General features: G+C 36.0%; 2 protein-coding genes across 2 annotated transcripts; one reads left to right on the top strand and one right to left on the bottom strand.

Annotated features, from left to right (window-relative positions):
• The first annotated feature begins 478 nt into the window (after positions 1-478).
• On the top strand, positions 479-4,218 carry LOC121991305 (endoglucanase 8-like). The gene is made up of 7 exons (XM_042545318.1): positions 479-688; positions 780-1,196; positions 1,719-1,811; positions 2,133-2,318; positions 2,451-2,535; positions 3,615-3,778; positions 3,892-4,218. The coding sequence occupies exons 1-7, from the start codon at positions 479-481 to the stop codon at positions 4,216-4,218; spliced, it is 1,482 nt and encodes a 493-aa protein (XP_042401252.1).
• Positions 4,219-19,613: 15,395 nt separating this feature from the next.
• LOC121991304 (subtilisin-like protease 4) lies at positions 19,614-20,664 on the bottom strand. Its single transcript, XM_042545317.1, has 2 exons — positions 20,234-20,664; positions 19,614-20,076 (listed from the first exon to the last, which is right to left on the bottom strand). The coding sequence occupies exons 1-2, from the start codon at positions 20,662-20,664 to the stop codon at positions 19,614-19,616; spliced, it is 894 nt and encodes a 297-aa protein (XP_042401251.1).
• Between the last annotated feature and the right edge of the window lie 4,853 nt (positions 20,665-25,517).

Genomic DNA, 25,517 nt, shown 5'->3' with positions numbered 1-25,517 from the left:
CTTCCTATTTCTACGTTATATAATTGCTATATATAGATATAGATATAGATAAAGATACGGATATAGACATAGATATAGATATAGATATAGATATAGATATAAACTATATTATAATTTTAAGGATGGTTTCATTCCAAATTTTTTTCAAATCTTCACAAAATTAGACATGTAGAATTGTAAGGATGATTTCTTTCTAAATTAAATGGAATAAATTATTACGATTCAATTTAATATTTCGTTGATTAGATCCAATCATGCATAGTTTCATAATTCATATTTCTGGGACGGGTTGGCGGTGTTTTGCCACCATAATTCAAATAAGGTTTACATTGACTTGATATATATCTATACTTCTTAAGGAAATTTACCTCAGTTGGCAAGTGAGGGGATAGGTCCAAAATGAACCACTATCATCCATTTCTATAAAAACCTATTAAGAAGACCTAAAATTGATCTGAGATTTGAGGAGAAAATGTCGATGGAGAGGATTTGCGTTGTAGTTTGTGGTGTGTTGTTGTTGATGTCAACTGCAATGGCATCGGTTGTATCGGCTCAAAACCCCGATTACAAGCTCGCGCTGAGCAAGAGCTTGTTGTTCTTCGAAGGGCAGCGATCAGGGAAGCTTCCTCCTAACCAACGCCTGACATGGAGGAAGAACTCGGCTCTACGTGATGGCCAAGAGGGTGGTGTAAGACAATTAGCTATACATACACGCCTGCCTATTCTTGTGTCTACGAGGAACTAGTTGTAATTAATCGATGATCTATTTGTTTGTTTAGGTTGATCTGACGGGCGGATACTACGACGCCGGGGACAACGTTAAGTACAGCTTTCCGATGGCGTTCACGGCGACGTTGTTGGCGTGGAGCATCATCGAGTTCGGCGACGGGATGGCCAAGGGAGACGAGTGGATTAATGCTGCGGAAACTCTGAGATGGAACACAGATTTCTTGCTCAAGGCCACGGCCAACTTGCCCAACACCGTCTACGCCATGGTGGGCAACCCCTACAGCGACCACGTATGCTGGGAACGGCCCGAGGACATGGACACCCCGCGCCCCGTGTACGCCGTCAACACCACTCACCCGGGCTCCGAGGTCGCCGGCGAGATCGCCGCCGCGCTGGCTGCTGCCTCAATCGCCTTCAAGACCTACGACGCTGCCTACTCCGGGCGCTTGTTGTCTAAAGCGAAGGGGGTACGTATTTGAAACCCTGAAAATTAATAATAGAAGTGATTAGGGTTATATTGGTGGCAAAAGTGAATACATTCATCCCCAGCATCCCTACTAACCCGTCTCAGGGTCATACACGGAGGAGGTAAATCACGGACGGCTACTAGTCTTTGGAATAGTGACTAACACATAAAGGAGGTATTTATCTCGATTTTATTGAGATTCGAACCCCAGACCTCATTGGTGATAACATCTCATGTGTTAGTCACTAGATCCATCCGAAGGACAAAGTGATTAGGGTTATATGAACGGTATTGTGATAGTAATTTATCGCTATAAAAATGTATATAATTTCAAAGATTTTAGGATTATGTACGTATAAAAGTTCTCCTACACATACAGAACTAACTTCGACGCTTATTTAAATTCAACACGCACACGCATGCAAAATACGCCTGCACTCAATTATCGATGCTTAATTAATGTTCTAACGCATATAAAAGCATACAATTTAATTTATTTGTTTTTTTATAATTTTTTTTGCAGGCGTTTTATTTCGCAAACACCTACCAGGGCTCATACAAGAATAGCATTGGCGACGCAGTCTGCCCATTTTACTGTGATTTCAGTGGCTACCAAGTAATTATAATTAATATAGTTATTAATTAATTTCTTTTATTTCTAGTAAAATATTTATATAATTATTCTATGAACAGTACTAATGGCTAGAATACTAGTTAGAATTGACTTTTAAAGATTTCAAATAATATCATATTTTATTTGTCGTCAATTATATATTTTTTTATTTATTTTCATATTTAATTTTTAAAAAATATCCCTCTCTATATTAATAATTAATTATATTTTTAAAATAAAATATATTATTTAAACACTTGTATTTATTTTCTAGCCGGCTAAATTTTAGCCATTAAAATTTACCCATTATTATATATGTTGCAGGACGAGTTAGCTTGGGCTGCAGCATGGTTGAATAGAGCCACCAACAGCAGAAAATACCAAAAACATGTTGATACAGCCATTCGAAAAATGAAGCTCATGGCAGAAGTAACTGAGTATTATGACGTTGACACTGAGTTTTCATGGGACAATAAACATGTAGGAATTTACGTCCTCCTAAGCCAGGTATTAATTAATTTTCATATATCTATTAATGAATATAAATATAAAATAAATATATTTATTCTTTAAAATAATTTTTAAAATTATAAACTGCCTTTATTTTTTTTACTTGTGATAATTTTTTTAACAAAATTGCAGATTGGTCAGTACGAAAAAGAAGCTCAAACCTTTGCATGCGCCGTGCTACCAGAATCCCCCACCAGGACCACCAAATTCACACCAGGTTCGTCAATTAACTAATAACTTCTCGTGTTATTAATTATCATATTCTCGATCGATTAAAAAAATTAATTAAATGACAGAGTGAAATAATTTTCTGGCTAGGGCGCAATCGGTAAAAATAAAATTATCTCTCAGATTGGAAAATATCTTATTATTTTATTGAAAATATTGACTCTAATGTTTTTAATGAAGTCTAAAATTAAATTAGTTAGAATAAATTTAAAATTTATTAGTATTTTTTTATAGTTATTTTTTATATAAAAAATATACATATCATTATTCTCTTTAGTCCCACTTATCTTAGAATTGACAACATCACGAACAGAAAAACTTTGATAAATACTATGAGCTGACGATTTTAGGATATATTTGCTTGAGGATTATCCTTAATAATCTTGGTTATCCATCCAAGATTATCAACGAAAATTTTGTTTGGTTTAGGTAATCGATGATTCATGAGTCATTACAATCCGAAATCAGAAAACTAAATTTTTTTTTTTTTTGGGTTAACTAATTTTTTTATCAAAAATATCCTCTGATAAGAGAAAAATATGAAAAATAAAAAAAAAAAAACTTTAAACAAAGAGAAAACACATAAAATTTTAAAAAAATAAAAAAAAAATGTAAAAAGAATAAAAAAACGTAAAAATAAAAAAAAAAACATAAAAAATAAAAAATAAAAAATAAAAAATAAAAAATGGATTTTTTTTAAAAAAATCTTAAATAAAAAATAAAGTAATATATATGGTTAGTTTTTGTAACTGAGGAAAATATAATAAAATATTAAATTAGGTTATTTATTAAAATTACTAAATAAATAAGTTTTTATTGTATTATCTAGTTGAACCAAATAACATTTAATTATATTTTATCTAATAATCATATAACTAAAATTATACAGGATAATTTGAACTAAATATACCTTAAAAAATATATATTTCTCAATAACTAAGATGAATTAAAGTATTTGATTTTATTAATATAATATTTAATATATAAAATTAAATTAATTTTTTATGAGAAAAAATCTTTTACATGTACGTGTCATAACTAGTATATATAATTGTTATTTATGTGCAGGGGGTCTGCTCTTTAAGACCCAAGGGTGCAACAATCAATTCGTCGGTGCACTTTCCTTGCTTGCTCTTATCTATGCTAAACATCTAACGCAAACTAATCAAATCATCACCTGCGGCAACACCCAATTTCCCCCTTTGAAGCTGGTAGAATTTGCAAAAACTCAGGTAATTAATTTACCATAAAAAAACTCAGGGGCCTGAGGGCCGGCATTATCGATCGTTACTTTCTCTGAAAATTTGCAAATGTTTATTTGTTTGTTTGTTTGTTGATGTTATAGGCCAACTACATCTTAGGTGCCAATCCAATGGGAATGTCTTACATGGCCGGTTACGGCCCCAAGTTCCCTCGACATGTTCATCACAGAGGGGCCTCCCTCCCGTCCATCAACACGCATCCCTCTTTCATCGCATGCAGAGACGGTTTCTCTTACTTAAACGGACCCAATCCTAATATGAATGAGCTGACTGGAGCTATTGTCGGAGGGCCTAACGATGGAACAGATTATTTTCACGATGACCGATGTCAATCGGCGCTAACTGAGCCCACCACTTATGCCAATGCGGCGTTTGTTGGTGTGTTCGCTTACTTCGTTGATCATAATTAGAAGTAAAATTGTTGAAGTTTGAAATTGAATTGTTATACACGGAGATCAATAAATGTACGTTCAACATTTTACCAAATGAAGCATCTTCAAAGGCCGGCTTATTATACTTTGGTGTTTCGTTGATGAATTTGAAAATGAGAGAATGAAATAATAGTAAAAGATAATGTTTGAATTGTGAGTTTGAGAATGATTTCTAGATTTATGAGAATCAATCAACTCCATATAATTAGTTGAATTTCATTTCCATTCTCATTCTCATTTCATCTTATTATCAAACACATATTCATAATTATTCTCATCATTTAACCAAACGTGACTTAATATTACTAAAAGACACATTATATATATATATATATATATATATATATATATATATATATATATATATATATATATATATAAATTGAAAAAGGTTAATAATGGTTCAGTGTACGTAATTAATATCCCATCTCACTTTCATCATTTCCTAAGTTACATGGACCACCACGAAATAATATTAGAATGAATAATTATTATGATAATTTCTTGATATAAATATGGTTATAAACACTTTCTAATGACATTTAATATAAAATTTATTAGAGTATCTATAACGATAATTTTCACAAATATCAATTATTTAACCGTTAAATCTAATTATTATTATTTTTTAAAGATATAACTCAGTTAAAATAATTCAAGATAGCCATAATAATAAGGCAGATGCCAGAAAAAGGCATCTTGAATTTTTTCTAAACAGATCAGTTTAATTCCTTTAAAATCACAATTAGCTCGGTGTGTCTCATTGCTTGAGGCAGTGATTAGTTGAAACATATATTTGAGGACTATCTTACAATCGTCTTCTCCAAGTGATCTTACCCAATTATTGCCACCATTAAGCCCAACCGGTCATGCAAAGCCAAGTCGCCTATAGTAACGGTGAGTAAAATTTGATTTCGATTAAATTGAATTAACCAATTTAATCGATCAAATTTAAATATTCAGTTTGATTATAATAAACTAATTTATTTTATTTTCTCTTGTAACTATCACAATTGTTAAGAATTTGGATAAGGGATAATATCCAATTTTATGATTTTACATAATCTCTGATGATATCACGTTATCAAAGTTATCACTAGTAATAAGAAGTATATATTCTCAAAGTTAACTATTTAAAAAGTTAAAACCAGATAGAAATATATATTATTATTGAAAAGTTTGATTAATTCGATTAAAAATTGAATTAACTTATGATACGGGAATAGGAAAAATATTTTTAATCTTTTTTATTAATTTTGTTGAGTTAGGTTTTTAATGTTATTTTAATCTTTTCCATATTTAAGATTAGAATCTATATATTTGACCTGCTTAGTTGTTTTGAAGAGTTTTGGTTTAATTATATTTTGAACTGTGGTCTTCTTCTTGGAACAAGGTATTTTCTCTATTTTTTGATATTATCTTTCGAATCAATAAATTGTATAGAAGTATCAATTTTGATATTTGTACGCGAATTAAAGGAGTTGATAATATCCATTGCGTTAACAAATCAGTTCAATTTGTTTGATTTTTATTAAAAAGTTTGATCGGTTCAGATAGTTCAAAAAAAAAATTCAATCTATTCAGTTTTGATTAAATTGGTTGGATTTGGAATTGATTACTAAGCCTCAACCTATAGTTTGCAATCACTCAATTGGCTAGTAATATTCATCAAATATTCACCACTATCATCCCATAAATTACTCTTAATTATTTGTGATTGTCATTGAATAGACATGAGGATCTGTATTAATAGGAGCTTTGTGCACGACCTTTCCTGTGTCATCGGACATAACTAAAATATTGATATGTGTATCAATATCATGCTAATTGGTCATGTTTTAATCATATTTTTATCAATCTTAATCTAAGCATATTATTTAGTATTTATCATATCAACAAATAATAATAATAACTAGTCGTCATTTAGATGCGTTGCATATATATTTTAATGCATTAAAACACGTAAATTAGTACCTGGACCTATAAATTGGACTTAGTAAGAGTGTGCTAGGCTCATGCTATAGTACAATATAAGGGACGACGCTCGAGAATCCCAACAGTAGACTACTTTTCCATCATATGTGTGTCCTAGTTTCAGATGACACAAGTGATCCGGAGCTATCGACTGGTAGGGAGAAATCTATCTGGATGATGATTCACATCTCAACTTGCGTCTTCAAATAATACTCCATCCAACATTTTTAGTATTTGAAATCCTCACTAGAGAAAAGAGACAGCGCGTATGATACTGTAGTCTTCTTGATAAGCCATTTAATAATCTTGCACAACAAAAATGAAAAATAATGTATACCAAGACTTGATCTTGGATTAGTAGTACGGGAGTAGAAAAGACAAAAAAATGATTCGAGTGGTGTTGTACCAATTTCAAAAAAAGTTGAAGAATCGATAAATTTGTCTAGAGAGGTTAATTATTAGACCAATTTTGATTTACGATGAAAATTTAAAAATGGAAAAAAGTGTATAAAATTATCATATGGGAAAAAAGACTTTTTATCAAGATAGCCTTTTATATTGTTGGTACAAAGCTTACAAAATTATCCATTTTTGATGTCTATCACAAGAGGAATGTTCCCTAAGTTAAACAATCTAGTAACCTTCCCACATTGATAAAACCCTTAAGACCCAAGTTTAACTTAATAAAATTGTCAAATATCAAAAAAGGAGAAATTATTGGTGTAATCAGCCTCTAGGATTTCAATGTTTGACAATATATCTAAGTTTGGTCAGATTGACCAAGGATTGATCCAAACATGACTTGATGTTTGGAAGAGACAAAGTCTAGTTAGGATGACTAGAAAGGGCAAGTCCTAACTAGAGGTTAGGAAAGACAAAGTCTAGGTAGATTTGTAGGACTGAATGTCTGGCAAGGGCAAGTCCTAACTGGATGTTATGCAAGACAAAGTCCAAGCAGGTTATTAGGACCGGATGTTTGGCATGGGCAAGCCCTAACTGGAAGTTTGGTAAGGCAAAGTCCAGGCAAGTTTGTGGGATCGAATATCTAGCAAGGGTAAGTCCAAGCAGGTCAAAGCTAACCGGATGCTTGGCACAAGGAAATCCTAGGGGAGTGAACCTTGGGTGGTAAGATCCAAAGGAGTAAGTCTTAGGTGATAACGTATTGGATGTAGTCCAAGCATGAAGCCTAATAGGTCGGATAGAATTAAAGGAGTGCACTTGATCCTAAGGGATTAACCCTTAGGAGGTAGACTTGGAGGAGGGACCCTCAAGGAAAAAGTAAGCCTAGTAGGTCAGGTAGACTTACAAGATTAAGGATTAGGTTACTTGTTTGTTGTTGTATGTGATAGGACCCTTGGGCGGCCGACTAGAGGGGGGTGAATAGCCTTGCAAAATTAAAACAACCTTTCTCGGACTTTATAAGCTAAATTACACTAAAACTTGCATATAATAAATAAGAGACTAAGAGAAAGAAGAGGCGTAAATGATTTACTTGGTTACAATCGGGGAAGTTGTTAATCTAAGGCAGTTGAAGCTCACTATCAAAATCTCCTTTAGAGGGAGGAGCCTCTTACAACATTGATGGCTCACAATAACAAAGCTAGAATCAAGTAGAATCAATTACAAGTGTTTTTCAAGTCTTATTCTAGCTTCTGGGACTAGGGCTGTATTTATAGCCCTGGTTAGGGCGTCTGAAAGGGTTCAAGACACTTGGAGGGGGATAAAACTTTATCTCCATCATAACAGATCACGTTTGACACATTCCGGATAAACATAACCGTCCGGGCGCTCGAAAGGGTTACGGGCGCTTGGGCCAAAAAGTCAACATTTTGCTGACTTTTAGTCCCGGTCTTCCACTCTAGTTCTGCTCACTTTGATCCGAGTCTTCCACTTCGACTCTGCTCACTTGGGTGATCTCGGCCATCCGGAATAGGGATCACTTGAACCCAACTTTCGACCTTCTCAAGCAACCTTTCGCTCTTGGCTGCTCGCCCCTCAAAATCATCGTGTGCTTCCTTCTCATTTACCAACGTACTCTTTCGCAGCACCTCGTTCCTCGAATGTACCAAGCTCGTTGGCTCTATCCCATGCCATCCTTTTTGCTGGATATGTCTTTTGCTCGTCTCTTCGAACAACCTTCTGCTCCGGCTTCTCGTCCCTCGGAAACACTACAAGCTCCCTTCTCGTCCGCTTGCCTACTCTTCCACAGTATCTCGTCCCTCGGACGCACCAAGCCTGTCGGCTCTCTCCCATGTCGCTCTTCTCGCTAGCTGCATATTTTGCTTGACTTCCTGTGCTCCTAAGTTTCTGCACACTTAGACATAGGGTTAAAAACCAACAGGATCTAACCTGACTTGGTTGATCACATCAAAACTGCCTTGGGGTACCAATAATCTCCCCTTTTTTGTTATGATCAAACCTAAGTTAAGTTAGGGTAAACAAATAGCAGTTTATAAAAAAGATTTGCAAGTATAAAAAAATTTTACAAGTACAAAAATTAAAATTTAAAATTTTATATTGCCCTCCCCCTAGACTTAATCTTTACTACTCCCCCTTTTGATCACATTAAAAGTGAGGTATGTTAAACATATTACTTGGAATGTCAAAAAAGTCTAAGGGTTTGAAAAATCTAAAAAAAAAAATCAAGAAGTTTAAGTAGTTGAAAATCTAGATTTTTAGACTTGTAGAAAAAAATCCTGAAATTTTTTTATAATAGTAGAGCAAAAAAGAAAAAATATATAATGTTCAGCAAAGATAACTTATGGTTTACATAAAGTCAGATCTTAAAAGAATGTTTAAGCATAGTTATTAAAAAAAATTGAGATATTTTCTGAGAATATATAATAGCAAGTGACTTTACAGAAATATAAAATTTCAATAATTGACTTTTCGAGTGTTTATAGAAAATTCACCAACAAAAAAGTTCAAAAATGTTTTCTTTCTAAAAAAATGAAGTTCTAATTAATTTCTAACATAAATCATGCAAAGATATTTGATTTAACCATGATTTTGAAACCCAATATAGGTTCCTACCTACTTGATTTATCAAGAGTTTTTTAGGAACATGTTTTCTAGATAATTTTATAATTTGTCCCTTGTGAAATTTATAATACCAATTCAGTTTTCGATGATATTTGAAATTTCTTTCTGGAGCAAGAGAAACATTTATGCATGAATTATCCTTTTCTAATATTTCTATTTTATCTTTTAATTTCTCAAATTCTTCTTTTAGACATGCAAATTCTTTCTTTGATTTGATATACTTTGTTCTCTTCTTATACAATGATTTACTTAGCATTTGTACAAATTTATATAATTGCTCTAGAGAAAGTTTAATTACCTGACTTACCATATCAATTCTTGATGCTCCCCCTGTAGTGATGCTTTCCTCTGACGATGCTCCCTCTTCATTGATGCTTTTGTTGTTCATTGAGGATGAGCTTGCTTCATCTTCTGGTAGGTACTCGGCTATTAGAGTTGTTACGGTGATTTCCTAGATTTCATATTCTTCTGATGATGACTTGGTGTCCATCAAGGAGTTAGATTTGGCTTCTTTTGGTTCTTCATGGAGCTTCAAGAACTTTTCCCAAAGTTCTTTTGCACTTTGATAGTCGCCGATTTTATCAAGATCTTCAATCGGTAGTACGCTTAAAAGATGAAATTCAACCTTATCATTTGACGTAAAATGGTCGCGCTACTTTTTGGTCTAGAGGTGTTTTTTAATTTCTTCTCCATTCGTGTTCTTCGGTGCTTCATAATCATATTTCATTATTAATAAAACATTAAAATCTGTTTTAAGAAATACCTCCATTCGTCACTTCCAAATTGCGAACTCCCCCTCTCGAACGTTGGTGTGTAGATGCTAGCTCTGGCCATTTCTTGTTTGCTTCAGTCGGAGGTTAGTCCTTCTGAGACGTCCTGGCCCTGATACCACTTGATAGGACCCTTGGACGGCCGACTAGAGGGGGGTGAATAGCCCTGCAAAATTAAAACAACCTTTCTCAGATTTTACAAGCTAAATTACACTAATATTTGCATATAATAAATAAGAGACTAAGAGAAAGAAGAGGTGCAAACAATTTACTTGGTTACAACCAGGGAGGTTGTTAATCCAAGACAGTTGAAGCTCACTATCAAAGTCTCCTTCAGGCGGAGAAGCCTCTTACAACGTTGATGACTCATAATAATAAAGCTAGAATCAAGTAGAATCAATTACAAGTATTTTTCAAGCCCTATTCTAGCTTCTGGGACCATGATTGTATTTATAGCCTTGGTCGATGTGCCTGCAAGGGTTCCAGGTGCCTAGAGGGGGATAAAACTTTATCCCCGTCATAACGGATCTTGTTTGACGCATTTTGGATAAAAATCATGGTCTGGGCGCCTGGAAGGGTTCCGGGCGCCTCGGACTGGTCAGAGCGCCCCGAACTGGGTCTGGGCGTCGAGGACCAAAAAGTCAACATTTTTTTGACTTTCGATCCCGGTCTTCTGCTCTGGTTCCGCTTGCCTTGATTTGGGTCTTCCGCTCTGGCTTCGTTTGCTTGGATGATCTTGGCCATTTGGAATAGGGCTCACCCGAACCCAACTTCCGGCCTTCTTGAGCATCCTTCTACTCCTAACTTCTCGTCCCTTGGAATTGTCTCGTGCTTCCTTCTCGTCTGTCGGCGTACTCTTCCGTAGCACCTCATCCCTCAAACACATTGAGCTCGTCGGTGCTCTCCCATGTTGTCCTTCTCGATGGCCGCATCTTTTGCTCTTCTCCTCGAGCAACCTTCCACTCTGGCTTCTCGTCCCTCAGAAACATTGCATGCTCCCTTCTCGTCTGCCTGCGTACTCTTCCACAACATCTCGTGTTGGTGCAGGAAGCACCAAACGATCAAACCTGAGTTTTGATTATGTCAAAGGGTCCAAATTTAAGTTATCTTATGATCTAACAAGGTTGATTGAGCTTGTAGGAAAGTCCTAAATTGTCTTAGGCGAAAGTCCTAGTGGATTCTAGGCAGGTGGAAACCCCTAGGGGGAGGTAACCCTAGGTCATAGGAGGTGGTAACCCTAGGTGATGGAAAGTCCTAGATGCGGTTGGCAAGTGGAAAACTCTTGGGGGTGGTAACCCTAGGTCCTAGGGGGTGGTAATCTTAGGTTATGGAAAACCCTAGGGGGAGGTAACCCTAGATCCTAGGGGGTAGTAACCCTAGGTTATGAAAAACCCTAGGGGGTGGTAACCCTAAGTCTTAGGGGGTGGTAACCCTAGGCGAAAAGTCCAGTCGGTCTAAATGATCGGTCTGGCAACAAGTAATATCTCCTGAGAGGAGTAGGTGAGGACGTATTCCCCGTTGAGGGAATAATAGGTGCCAGTTCGACCTAGGGTTTTCAGAGAAAATTCGAAGTCAGAATCGGACAGTCCGAAGATTGTCAAGTTAATAATGATTTATATATTATTTTCTATTTTGTCTAACTCTATTTTGTAGGAATCTAATAGTTTTATAAGGTCAAACTTAGCCTTGATCGGTTGACTGAACCAGGGATCGGTCGATCGATCAATCGGTCAAACAAACCTCCAAAGCAAACAGATAGATTTCCAGCCAGATGAACGAGTTCGACCGAAGGATCGATCGACTGAACCTAGGGTTCAGTCGACCAAACAGTGGATATACGATGATCAAAATTAGGCCAGATTGATCGGATCATACCAGATAAGCCAGCCAGGATAGCGGGATTGGTCGACCGAACGAGGACTCATCCGAAGCTGAATCTGGATAGGAAGATGGACCGATTCAAGCAAGATCGGTCGACTGAACCAGGGGATCGGTCAACCGATTAGCAACAAGTCAAAACCTGATCCCGAGATTAGTGGATTTAGATCAGGCCTAGCTTTGCTATTTAAGGAGGGCTCGACCAGTTGCTTCAACAACACAATTTCCGAAATCAAGAACGAACAACTACTTCTTTCTTCAACGTTGCCCCGACAATCGACGAAAGACTTGTACTTCTATTGTTGTCGGTAACTTTGTTATATTGTACTTCAAGTTTTGTAATCTTTATTTGAATTATTAGTGATTGTCCACTGAAAGTGATCAACGATAGTGGGCCTTGGAGTAGGAGTCGTCACAGACTCCGAACCAAGTAAAAGAAGTTGTGTTAGTATTGCTTTTGTCTTATTCTTTATTTCACTGCTTTACTTTGAGTTTTCCAAAATGAATGAATTAGCCACAAGAACTATTCACGCCCTTTAGCATGTCATCGATCCTACATCTCATCCCTCAAACGCATCGAGCTCGTCGGCTCTCTCCCGTGCTATCCTTCTCTCTAGCTGCGCCTTTTGCTCGACTTTCTATGCTCCTAAGTTCTTACACACTTATATACAGGGTTAAAAATCAATAGTATTAATGGAATCCCAAGGTTATTTTGATGTGATCAAACAAGTTAAGTTAGGTCATATTGATTTTGATCCCTGTGTCTAAGTATGCAGGAACTTAGGAGCACAAGAAGTCGAGCAGAAGACGTAGCTAGCGAGAAGGATGACACGGAAAGGGAGCCGACGAGCTCAGTACATCCGAGGGACGGAAGGGTTGTGGAAGAGTACACAGATGGACGAGAAGAACGTGTGCGACGTTCGAGGGACGAGAAGCGGGAGCGGAAGCCTGCTCGAGGAAAATGTCAAAATTGGGTTCAGGTGAGCCTTATTTTGATTGGCCGAAATCACTCAAGCGAGCGGAGCCGGGGTGTAAGATATGGATCGAGGCGAGCAACACCGGTGCAAAGGGTCCGGATCAAAAAAGTCAACTGGGTTGACTTTGAGGGGCCAGGCGCTTGGGCCCATTCCGGGCGACCGGAGTCCAGGCATCCGGAACCCAACTTTTATCATCATCGATGTGGACATTGACCATTGCGTCAGGGATAGAAATCTATCCCACTTCAGGCACCTGGAACCCTTCCAGGTACCCCAACCAAAGATATAAATACAACCTTGGTCCAGAATCTTAACAACAACAAGCAATTTGAGTTCCAACACTTATGCGCTTCACTTTGTTAGTTTAGCTTCATCTTTTTGTGCTTTCACTACTATAAGAGGGTTCTCCGCCTAAAAAAGATACTTAGTACGATTCATTTATTTGGATTAACAACCTCCCTAGTTGTAACCAAGTAAAATCTGTGAGCCTCGTCTTTTAGTTTATTTCTTTATTTTATTTTATGCAAGTGTTATTTTAAGTCCGAGAAGGGTTTGTTTATTTTTAATTGTGTAGGGCTATTCAACCCCCCTTCTAGCCGTCCAACGGGTCCTAACAAGTGCTATCAGAGCCAGGATGCTTCAAAAGGACTAACCACCGATCAAAACACCGAATTAATGGCCAGACCGAGCATCTATCCATCAAAATTCGAGGGGGAGTTTGCAAGCTGGAAAAAAAGAATGAAGGTATTTTGCAAAACTGATTTCGATTTATCATTAATAATGGAATTTGGTTTTGAAGCACCCGAGGGCAAGGAAAAGTATCAATAGATGAAGAAGAAACAAGCCGACTATGTGGCATATGGCAGGGCAGAGTTTCATCTGCTAAGCGTACTACCACCACAAGAAGTCAACCGGATCGGACCTTGTGAGTTCGCAAAGGAGCTCTAGGTGAAATTCTTGGAACTACACGAGGGAACCTCGGAGGCGAAACTTGCGAGACGGGACCTACTTCGCAATCAGCTCACCGACCTCCGATTTGAAGAAAATGAAACCATACCATAGCACACCTTCACTCGAGAGTTAAGGAGCTCATCACCGGACTTTCGAATCTCAGAGAAAAGGTAAGCAACCGAGATTCACTAAGGTACGCACTTAATGCATTCCTTAGAAATAAGAAATGGGTATCATTAGTAGATGCCTACTATATCTCTAAAGATCTAGAAACTATTACCTTAGAAGAGTTGTTTTCAACTTTTGAAATTCATGAGTTGAGATGTGCAGATATGAAGAAGGAACCGACGCACAACATTGCCCTTAAGGTAAGGATGGAAGAACAAGATTCAGAATCTTCTCTCGAGGATGAAGAAACAACAATGATGGTAAAACATTTTAAAAAGTTATTTAAATCAAGAAAAACTAACCATCAGCATGGTAGAAAGAAAAGGATGATCAGATGCTACCACTGTAACGAAGAAGGGCACGTCAAAGACAACTACTCCAAGCTTAGGAACAAGGACAAGGACAAGGACAAAGGAAAGAAGCATGTCCAAACAAACAAGTACAAGATTCTAAAGGTGACGTGGGATGATACGTCGTTTGAATTGGAAGTTGAGGTCTTCTCCAGACTTGCATTAATGGCAAGTCATCAAGAAGATGAACACGAAGTAAGCTCATATGAAATGAGCATTGAGAGCATCGATGAAGTGGGGGCTACGTCGGAAGAGAGTAGCTGTTCAGGGGGAGCTACGGATAATGAAGTCGACAAGGTAAGTCAGGTACGATCTCTCCCACCTGATAAGTTGTTTAAATTTATGAAAGTATTAACCAAAGATTGTTGTAAACTTGAAAAAGAAATTTAAAATTTAAAATTAATTTTAGCAAAATCTTGCCCATTAGAAGAGTTTGACAAAATAAAATTAGAAAATGATATTTTACAAAAAGAAATAAGTAACTTGAAAAATCATGCATGCTCATATAATACAAGTTTTAGAAAATTCAATAACCTTAATTGGTATTTTAGATATCACAAAGGATAAATTAGAAATATGTTCCAAAGAAATTCCTAATTAATCCAGTTGGCTGGAACCTATATTGGGTTCCAAAGTCTTGTCTAACTTGAACTTTAATTAGACTTAGCGCTTTCAGCAAGAAAATTAAGCGTTTAATTTCCTTATGAGACTTTGTTTAGAAGTGATTGATGATCCAATAACCAAGAAGGCATAGTGTCTCGCCATAGCTTGGAAGCCAAATATTGAAATAAAATGTTTAATTGAGATGAAGCATTAAAATTGAAATTAGATAATGCTTTGAATAGTTATTCAATTTTTTGAAAAATTCTAAATTTTTCTATACAATTTTTTTAAAATTAAAGTTTTTTTCTTGTGCTTTATCAAAATGTATTTTACATGTTGCGCAAATTTTTAACTTTGAAAAATTTTTTCTCTTAGAATTTTTTTTTACTTAAAGTTTTTTTTTTCAGATTTACTTTACCAAAATTTCTACAAAAATTAATTCTTGAATAATTATTTAACTGAGGAAATTTTTTATTTTTTTTGAAAATGTTATAAAATTATTGTATTATTAACGCTATTAAAATTGTTCTCAATATTTCCAAAATCAGAGTTTACTTAGAAAATTTTTAATGAAAATAATTTTTAAAATTTTCAAAAATTGACAAGTTTTTTTAAAATTATTTATCAGAATTACCCTTAGATTTTTCTTGATACCCCATTTTTTATGTGATCAAAAGAGAAGAAGGAAAAGATTAAATCTAGGGGGAGGTAGTTTGTAGCTTGGTAGCTTAAAATTAAATTTCCTACTTTTTGTGCTTTATTGCAAAATTTATCTTCGCTTTAACTTTATTTGTTTACCCTAGCTTAACTTGGATTGTTTACATCAAAAAGGGATAGATTGTTGGAATCTCAAGGTTGTTTTGATATGATCAAACAAGTTAAGTTAGGTTCTGTTGGTTTTGATCCCTGTGTCTAAGTATGCAGGAACTTAGGAGCTCAGAAAGTCGAGCAGAAGACGCAGCTAGCGAGAAGGATGTCACGGAAAGGGAGCCGACGGACTCGGTGCATCCGAGAGATGGAAGGGATGTGAAAGAGTACACCGGTGGATGAGAATAATGTGCACGACGTTCGAGGGACGAGAAGCTGGAGCGGAAGTCTGCTCAAGGAGAAGGTCAAAATTAAATTCGGGTGAGCCTTATTTTGGTTGGCCGAAATCACCCAAGCAAGCGGAACTAGAGCGTAAGATCCGGACCGAGGCGAGCAACACTGGAGCAGAGGGCTCGGACCGAAAAAGTCAATGAGGTTGACTTTGAGGGGTCGGACGCCCGGAGTCCGGGCGCCCGGAACCCAACTTTTAGCATCATCGACGTGGGCGTTGACCGTTGCGTCGGGGATAAAAATCTATCCTACTCTAGGCGCCTGGAACCTTTCCAGGCGGCCCCCTCCAAGACTATAAATACAACCTTGGTCCAGAAGCTTAACAACAACAAGCAATTTGAGTTCCAACACTTGTACGCTTCACTTTGTTAGTTTAGCTTTATTTTTTTGTGCTTTCACTGATGTAAGAGGCTTCTCCGCCTGAAGGAGATACTTAGTGCGATTCATTTTCTTAGATTAACAGTCTCCCTGGTTGTAACCAAGTAAAATCTGTGAGCCTTGTCTTTTAGTTTATTTCTTTATTTTATTTTACGCAAGTGTTCTTTTAAGCCCGAGAATGGTTCGTTTCTTTTTAATTGTGCAGGGATATTCAACCCCCTTTTAGCTGGCCAACGGGTCCCAACAAATAGGACTTAACCTGACTTAGTTGATCACATCAAAACTACCTTGGAGCACCAATAGTATGATTGCTTTGCATGAACTTGGAGTTGAAAGTAAAACAGTAAGTAGACAAATGTAAATGGTTGAACCGGACTTGATTAGGATTGAACTAAACTAGTTTAGAAGATCGAACCAGTGGTTCGACAGACCAACTGGGTTCAGTTTAGGATTGCTAAGTTGTAAGAAATGTTGACATGTAATCTGATTAGGTTCAACTTTATTATGTGGATGTGGATGAGGATAAGGATAACTCAGATTATGTGGATAAAGATAAGGCTTAATCTAGATATGACTTCACCTAGATAGAGTTGATTTAGATATGACTTTATTCAGATAAGAGTTGATCTAGATAAGAATCTTATCGAATTCTATAAGATGAGACAAAGGATCTACATTCAAGATACTCATTCTTCCATTACTCTATCTCTGTGCTTGAAAGAAAAGATATCAAGGTGAAACTCTGCGATTGGGGAAGATTCAGGAGGGGTGCGCTACGCTATGCTCAAGACTTCTAGATCGATTGTCAACTAAGTTTGTTTGTATTTACAAGTCATACTTTATCTTACTATCTTTGTGCTTCTCATTTAAATCAATAAGTGGTTTCTCCGTCTTCCGAAAAGTTTTGAAAAAGAGAAAAACTAGTGAATAGAAGCCTTCTGTACTTAGGCCTTGAACATATTGACCCTGGCGGGTTAGGAACCAAGTAAATATGTGTGTCTCTTTTCGTTCATTATTGTTTTTATTATATTCCACTGGGATTAACCTTGATAGAACGAGCATGATAAAACAAGTAAAATAAAAGTGATGAATCGATATTCATCTCACCTCTATCGACGTCACTGATCCTATAATTACTTGAGTACCATAGAGAAGACCACATGCCAGAGAGGACGACATCGGTGATAGGGAGAGAGATCAGTGAGATAGGGGAAAAGTCAAGCCAGGAAAATTCTAAATTTACAAAATTAGTGACGAAAATTTAATTCCGTTGATAATTAGAGATGAAATTAAATTTCCATGATAAATTTTGTGATGAATTTTATTTTTCATCACTAATTTAGTGATAGGATTAAAATTTCATTATTAAATAAGCTCAATTAGTAATGAAAATTTAACGATGAAATATTAATTACATCGCTAAGTTGCATCCAAAATAATATTCGGTAATTAAATTTTCATCATTAAATAAGCGAGGTAAACAATTAGCAATGAAAATTTAACGACAAAATACTATTTACGTCATAGTTTGCAAAATCGCGATCCGGATCGTAGGATCGTACGATCCTAAGACCCAAAATCGATCCAGGATTGTGCAGAATCGAGTTTTGCAGCAGGATCGGTAGGATCGTAACAGGATCGGTGGAAGCTTTGAGAGGTCATAACTTTTGACTCGGATTGAACCACGGGGCCTATAATATATCAAATCAAAGCTCGTTCAGAGATCTTTAATAAATTTCAAAGTTTATCCTTAACCACCCTATTTCAAACCTAAAAAATATTATTTAAATCCTTTTCGGATGCCTAGAAGATTTTATCTTTTTTTATTATATTTTTTTCATCTTGTTAGGGTTTTAAATTATTTAAACATATATTTAATTATTTTTGAGTTAGTTTTTTATCAATAATATTCTGTCATTTTTCCCCCAAAATGATGAATTTTTGGATGTCTATTGTCTAGTATTGTGTGACATCAACCAATCTTTAGAAGATTATTTTCGACGTTCATATTTGAATCAAAGGATCCAATAACTTCTGTTATGTATGTTAGGTGCTTTATTGACCTTTAAATTGGATCATCTTATAAACCAAGGAAATATTTTTGACGTTGAATGTGTTATTATTATTGTGTTAATAAAAATTTTATATTCTTTCATTTTATGATATGAAAATATAAATATTATTACTATGTGAGAATAGTAGTTAAATTACTAGTTAATTTAAATTTGTACATGTAGTAATGTAATCTAAGGTGTTGAGTGTAAATGATTGCATATATATGCAAAATTAGTTATCTATTTATATGTAAATGAGTTTTTTAAGCATTTTTTCTTATTATTAATCATGTATGATAAGATTTTAAGAATTTTTGGTAGGATCGTACGATTCTACGATCCGATCCTGACCGATCCGATCCTGACCGATCCGATCCTGACCCTAAATCGATTCTATGTAGGATCGCGATTCTATAAACTATGATTTACGTCGCTAAGTTGCGTCTAAAATAATACCTGGTCGTTAAAATTCAGATCATTAATTGTAGGTGTTTTTCGTAATACCTAGGTAGTTGTGCAAATAAGATATGAGACAAATATATCAAAATGTATTTCCCCACTTGAGTCAACTAAATACATTGAGATACGAGCCAAATATGCTATGTGATTCAACCATTTAAAGTGACAAAGCATGGATGAAAGATGAAATCAATTAGACCCACAATAGTAGATCAGATAGATTGGGCAACAATTTCTAAGAGTGAGAATGTTAAACTAAAATAAGTAGCTCAAATTGTAAATTAGATGACCCATTATTCAAGTGGGCCAAGAGATATTGTAAAATTATTTTAATATTATAAGAAATAATTACAAATAAAACAGACATGGATTATAATTTAAATTTTTTAAAAGAAAAAAAGGGATAAATACTTGTCCATGCAATATTCATACATTAAGATGCAGATACGAATATGATAATTAATAGTTATATAAGAAGCTTCCTTTGCTTTATATATATCATCATCACTCCCAAATGATAGTTATTGACTTCTAACCACAATCCTCACCGGGAAACACACCTCAATTGCCCTTCGACAGTCGATGACAACGCCCCATAATCACTCCTTCACTTGAAACTGATCCTGAAACTCTTCTTTTTGTTAACCTTCTTGAAGGTTAAGCTTCTCGGAACTACATGTGCAGAAACCACTCTGGCACGCCCAACTTTGCGTAATAAGTTTCTGCTACCTCACCGATGTTGGCCACGGTCCTCGTGAAGGTCACTGCCCTTGCCTTATTTGCCGACAATCGGGCGATGGTGGAAAGATAGTTGAGCTCTCCTTCTGGGATGCTCTTGATCGACGAGCAATTGATTTTCTGGTGGATGATGAACCTCACATCAGAGACATTGTAGACAAAGGCCGCATAGTATGGATAATAGTCCATTGGAGAGATGTCATAGATGAGTTCTGGGTCAAGGACATTTAGAGGCATGACGTGGTTGGCTCCCACCGCGATGAGGTCGGTTGGAAGGTTCCTCTCGTTAGAGATGGGCTTGTTGGTGTTATCTTTTACGTAGGTCGTCATCATTATGGTGGATTTGATAGTTGTGGGCGACCAATCGGGATGGACTTTCTTGATGAGGGTGGCGATGCTGGAGAGATGGGGCAGGACATGGAGGTGCCAGAGATAACGTTGAATTTCTGTGTGTTCCAAGCGGCAAGGACGCTGACACCAGAGCCGGTGATGTTAGACTTGAGGATCCCCGCTGTATTTTGGCAAAGCCCATGGGAAAAGAAGGAAGTTATTGCCGGAGAGTGGGGCACATGGGTAATGGTGCCTTTGAAGATGATGGTGGTCGTTGGGAGGACGTGGATGAGTTGATGTAAGCCTTGATCTTAGGTCTAAAGGCGTAGGGAATGTGCAACGCCGGCAATGCGTGGTGATCGGCAATAATGCTATAACCGTCTTTTGGTGCATTGATAAGCACTATGCCGGCGCCATCGGCTTGCTTGACGATTTCCCCCTTCTTGATCCGCTCGTTGATGCCATGGTCATAGAGCACAATCTTTCCCTTCATGTCGATATCGTTAAGGGAACCATTGAGACATAAGGTGGAAGCGCCACCAAGGAACATGAAAGGATACTTCTTCGATGAGAATCCCTGTGGCTGGTAGATGTTCTCGCCGTGGAACTCATTGCTGTTGTCGAGCTTTATGGTGGCTAAGAACTCATTGTCCATAGTGATGGCCGCCACTGTGAGTAATTAACCACGACGCGTCATTGGATATGGTGGAATTAAACGACCCCGAGTTGTCGACCGAGTAGATAATGAAGACTCCCTTGCGCATGGCGTTAAAACCGATGATCGCAACTAGGTCAAGGTAGAACAGACCAGGGTCACCACCGGGCGAGACTAAGTGCACGTCGACACCGTCTTCCACTACAACGTCCATCCCAGCGAGTATCTCGTGCCCCTAACACTCATCATTCGAGCAAACCTTGTAAATGGCGATATGCGCAAAGGGGGACACTCCGATCGCTAGTCTCCTAGCTAGACCGTACACATTAGTGTGCTTCATGAATGCGCTAGCGGCGATGCTAGACGTGAGTGCCGTGGTCGTCATTATCAATAGGTGAATTGGTCAATCCATTAACGAAGGACCGAGCGTTGATGAGCTTATTGTTATAGAACTGCACAGCCGACAATGATGTATTCCCGAAGTCGCAACGACCCTTCCACTTGGCTGGAGGAGGCGGCATGCCATGGTCACTATACGAAGGGTGGTCAGGGTGATGCTAGAGTTGAGGGCGCCTATGATGATGCCTTCCCTCATGTTGGTCACGTTCCACACGCTGTGAGTGTCATGGTGCAGTACTAAAAATAAGGGCGTGTGGGTGGTCAATGGATGGTAAACCAAGCTTAAAACAGCGCGCATGAACCAATCGACCTTCGACATAGCCGCCACATCCTTCTCCCTCAGCCTCATCAAGAAGTCGGTCATAACATTCTAGTAGGAGTGTATAACCCACAATGTCGCATCATCTTCTTGGATCTCTAATGTTCTGGCCAGAAGGAAGGTGTAGTAGTCTCCAGAATCATAGGTGGAAACATCCGATTAAACTTCAACATGAACAATGTTAACTTTAAGCTCTTCATTGCAGGTCGCCCCTCCGGTGGACAAGACAAAAGAAACAAAGAGAAAGAAGAAAAAGATGGAGGTCATTGGTGCAATAATTGAATGCCACTCTTGTTAGTATTAGTTCTAGTCTAATTATGAGATGATTGATAAGGGTACTCTTGTATCATATTTTAGTTATTAATAAAAAAATAAAGTTGGTTATTATATTTACTTCAATTTAGTGTTGAATGAATAAGTATAATAATGTCCTAAAATATAAGGTTTTAGTCTACAACATATCAATTGGTTAAATTAATAGTGGATATTGTGGATATATAAAACGCTACTCTTAACTATTCCTAGTTAAGTATTAATATATAAGGACAATATTAATGCGTTGAGACTAACATGTAGGTCAACGGATGACTTAATCTTACAAGTTATGGATATGAGATATCAGGTCAACATATGTATATATATTATAGAATATGAACTGAATGCCCCACCATGAAAATGTTTCATGGATTGTTATATGAGTATCATAAATATTCTCATAGTGACTATTAGTATGAATAATCCTTAGACTTGAAGTCACTACGGTTCCATATAAAGAGTTGTGTACTTTGGTATTGGCAAATATCACTTGTAACAAGATGGACAATAAAGTTGATCACTGGATATACAATAAGTTATGCGGAGGGATGTGAATGATGTATATGAGATCTATCCCTTCCATATGATGGAATCGATATCTGTGGGCTCCTTGATTAGTAGGATACAAGAATGCATGACCATACTTAAATGAGTCAATATACGATATTGAGCTTATTTGATTGAGTGTGTCGACTTAAATATCGATAAACACAAAGATTGATAAGAGGATAACATGATTTATGTCTCATTGATCAATCTAGATATAAAGGATAGAAAGATTGAGTCATACAAGATAATAAACACAGAAAGGTTAAGTTGGATCTCGATATTCTCGCCGCTTGAGTAACAATGATGCCTTGTTAGATGTCACTCATTGTTTATGTATCTAAAATAGTTTTAGAGATATTGCCAATGTTACCAAAACATATTGGGTCACACACAAAGAACAAATTGATTTAGAGATGAGTTCATATGATGGATTATTGGATTAAGTCTAATTCAAGTTAGACTCAATTTGATCCAACTATTGGATTGAGTCCAATTTGAATTAGACTTATTGAGTCAATTCGGATTGATGATGATTAATGAGTTAGACTTATTGAGTGATGTGATGAATCTAAATTCATTATGGAAGAGGAGGGTTCAATTTAGAATTAATCATGCATTTGATGAAGAGTGGTCAATTTTGAATTGAAAATGCATTGGATGAAGACAAATATTAATATCAATTAAGGCAATTGACATTAAGGCAATTTTATGAATGACTACAAAAGGGGGTTTGATTCATTTTCATAAGGAGATTTTGTGTTCTTGCTCTTCTTCTTCTTCCTCTACCTTGGCTGAAACTTCTAAAGAGGTTACTAGCACAACCTTTAGTTGTTTTTTTTTCTCCACTTCGTGAGTTCGTGAGATGGGTGGAAGGGTTATTTGTGTGGATACCAAAAGAGGCACGAACACATGATCATGCTGAGATCTAAGCTATTGGGAGTTCGTGTTCACACACCAAAGGTATAACTCCCTTTAACAAAATTTAGTATATGATTTTACTTCACATGGATCTTCTGGAAATGAACTAATTATTTTTCGCTATGCTTTCTGCATGTTTAGTGTTTTAGTTCCTTACAACTCTTCTCCTTGTGGATGATTTATAGAAGAGAAGAGGTGATTATTTATAGTATCCAATTAGCAACGATTTAGTGTGTGATTTGTTATTTTCGGTTTAATTTGATAACTAATTAAAAAAACTTACTATAATTGCCAAAACTGACGCATTATGATATGCAGTTTTGAATGTCACTCTGATATGCGGTTTTGAACGTCACCCTTATCCTTGTGGATGATTTACAAGAAGAAAAGAGATGATTATTTATAATTATAGCAACCAATTAACTAAATTAACTAGCATTCATTGTAGTTTATTAGTTATTAAATATATTTTACATGTTACACGTTATATATATAATATATTAATCTTATATATTTTTTTCTTATTTTTATTTAATTAATATTATTTTGTATGGCTATAAAAATATATATTTGAGTATAAAATTAATATTTATATCCAATAATTTTCTTAATAAAGTTGATCAAATTAAATTCCATAAATGTAAGCTAACTAATTAACTAAATCTATATATTTAAACTAATAACTTTCTTAATTAAATATGAATTCTAATTAAATATAATTAATCTAATAAATAACCTTAATTAAATAAATTTGAAATCTAATTAAATTGTAATTAATCCAATAAATCCTCTTAATTAAATAAATCTAAATTCTTATTAAATTATAATTTAATCCAATAAATATCATTAATGAAATAAGCGATTTCAGACACTACACTGGCATATTCTGTGTATGATTTGAACAAATAGAGAAATGTTTTGTTCTTTAGTCATAAGCTAGCCTTAAACATATATCTAGCCTAAAAGTAACTTTCAATTAGGTCAATTACTTTCAGTATAAATATACATCTACCTACACAAAATGTACAAAACCTACATAAAATATCTTCCTTTGAACTTACACAATAGTTCAATTTAGTAGCACGTATGTAGATAGACCCAAGAAATTCCTAGGAAGCTTACTCAAATAGACAATCATTTGATTAATCTTAATAGCTCAAGTTTAGGCTTATCAATCTATAGATATTATATGGCAATCGATTGACAACAACCAATCGATTACACCAATCGACTTGAAAGCCTATTGCATCCAACTTTACGACCATCAATCAATTGATGGTGTGTGTCAATCGATTAGTATCATCAATCGTTCCCGCTAATCGATCACAGAACCTTCTATATTCAACATCATACTGAGCAATCAATTGTTGATTCCTAGCAATCAATTGGTGATCGCCAATCGATTCGCTAGTAAATCCAAGAGCCTTTTGTGCTTAACTTTAGAATTGACAATTGATTGTTGAAAATGAGCAATTGATTGCCTCAATTAGGAGTCGATTCGGCTAATTGATTTAAATTGATTCTGTGTTCGACTTCAAGGCCATGAATTAATTAGTGAAAATCACCAATCGATTGGTGTCGACTATCGATTTGGCAGATCGATTAAAATTGGTTTTGTGTATGACTTCAAGGCTATCAATTGATTAGCAAAAATGGCCAATCTATTGGTAGCTATAGTCAATCGTGCTAATCGATCAAAATCGATCCTGTGTTCGATCCAGTTGTGCCAATGGATTGCTGAATTAAAGCAATCAATTGGTATCAATGGATTGAACCGACTAATTGATTCCCGTTGATCTATTCGCTACTTTAGGCTTGCAGTCAATTGCCAGACCATGGCAATCGATTGATCCATGATGATTTGACTTAAAAATGGATCAAACATGACAATTTTCCATGAAAATAGTGGTGGTTATCATTGTTCATCATGTTCTTTGTGAAAAACATGAAAAACTTGGAAAACCAAGCTTATTCTAGGTTTTCTTTTGATTTTTGATGATCTAATATTGTTTTATGTTAGCAAAACCTATTCTTGTATAAAAACTTTAATAAATCGTTGAAAAATCCTAACTTTATTGTCATAGCATACGATGAAACAACTATAGCTCTGATTCCATTGAAAATTAGAATTTAGAATAGAATAAAACCCAGAACAAACCAAGACATACATACCACACAAAAAGACCAAACAAACCGACTAACTAGCTAGATAAATAGATAGACAAACCCAACTATTTGTGTAGGATAACCCAGGGATATTTTTTGGTTATTTGGCATTAGAAGTTTTTATCTCAGGCAGACATAAATTCCTAGCTGCGCCATTGAAAATAAGCCAACCCAACTGACTTGATTG

Source organism: Zingiber officinale, chromosome 6B (genome assembly GCF_018446385.1).
Source record: "Zingiber officinale cultivar Zhangliang chromosome 6B, Zo_v1.1, whole genome shotgun sequence".
In the NCBI taxonomy this organism is placed as follows: Eukaryota; Viridiplantae; Streptophyta; class Magnoliopsida; order Zingiberales; family Zingiberaceae; genus Zingiber; species Zingiber officinale.
Note: the sequence above shows the minus strand (reverse complement) of the source record. Positions and strands in the feature narration are given on the sequence as shown.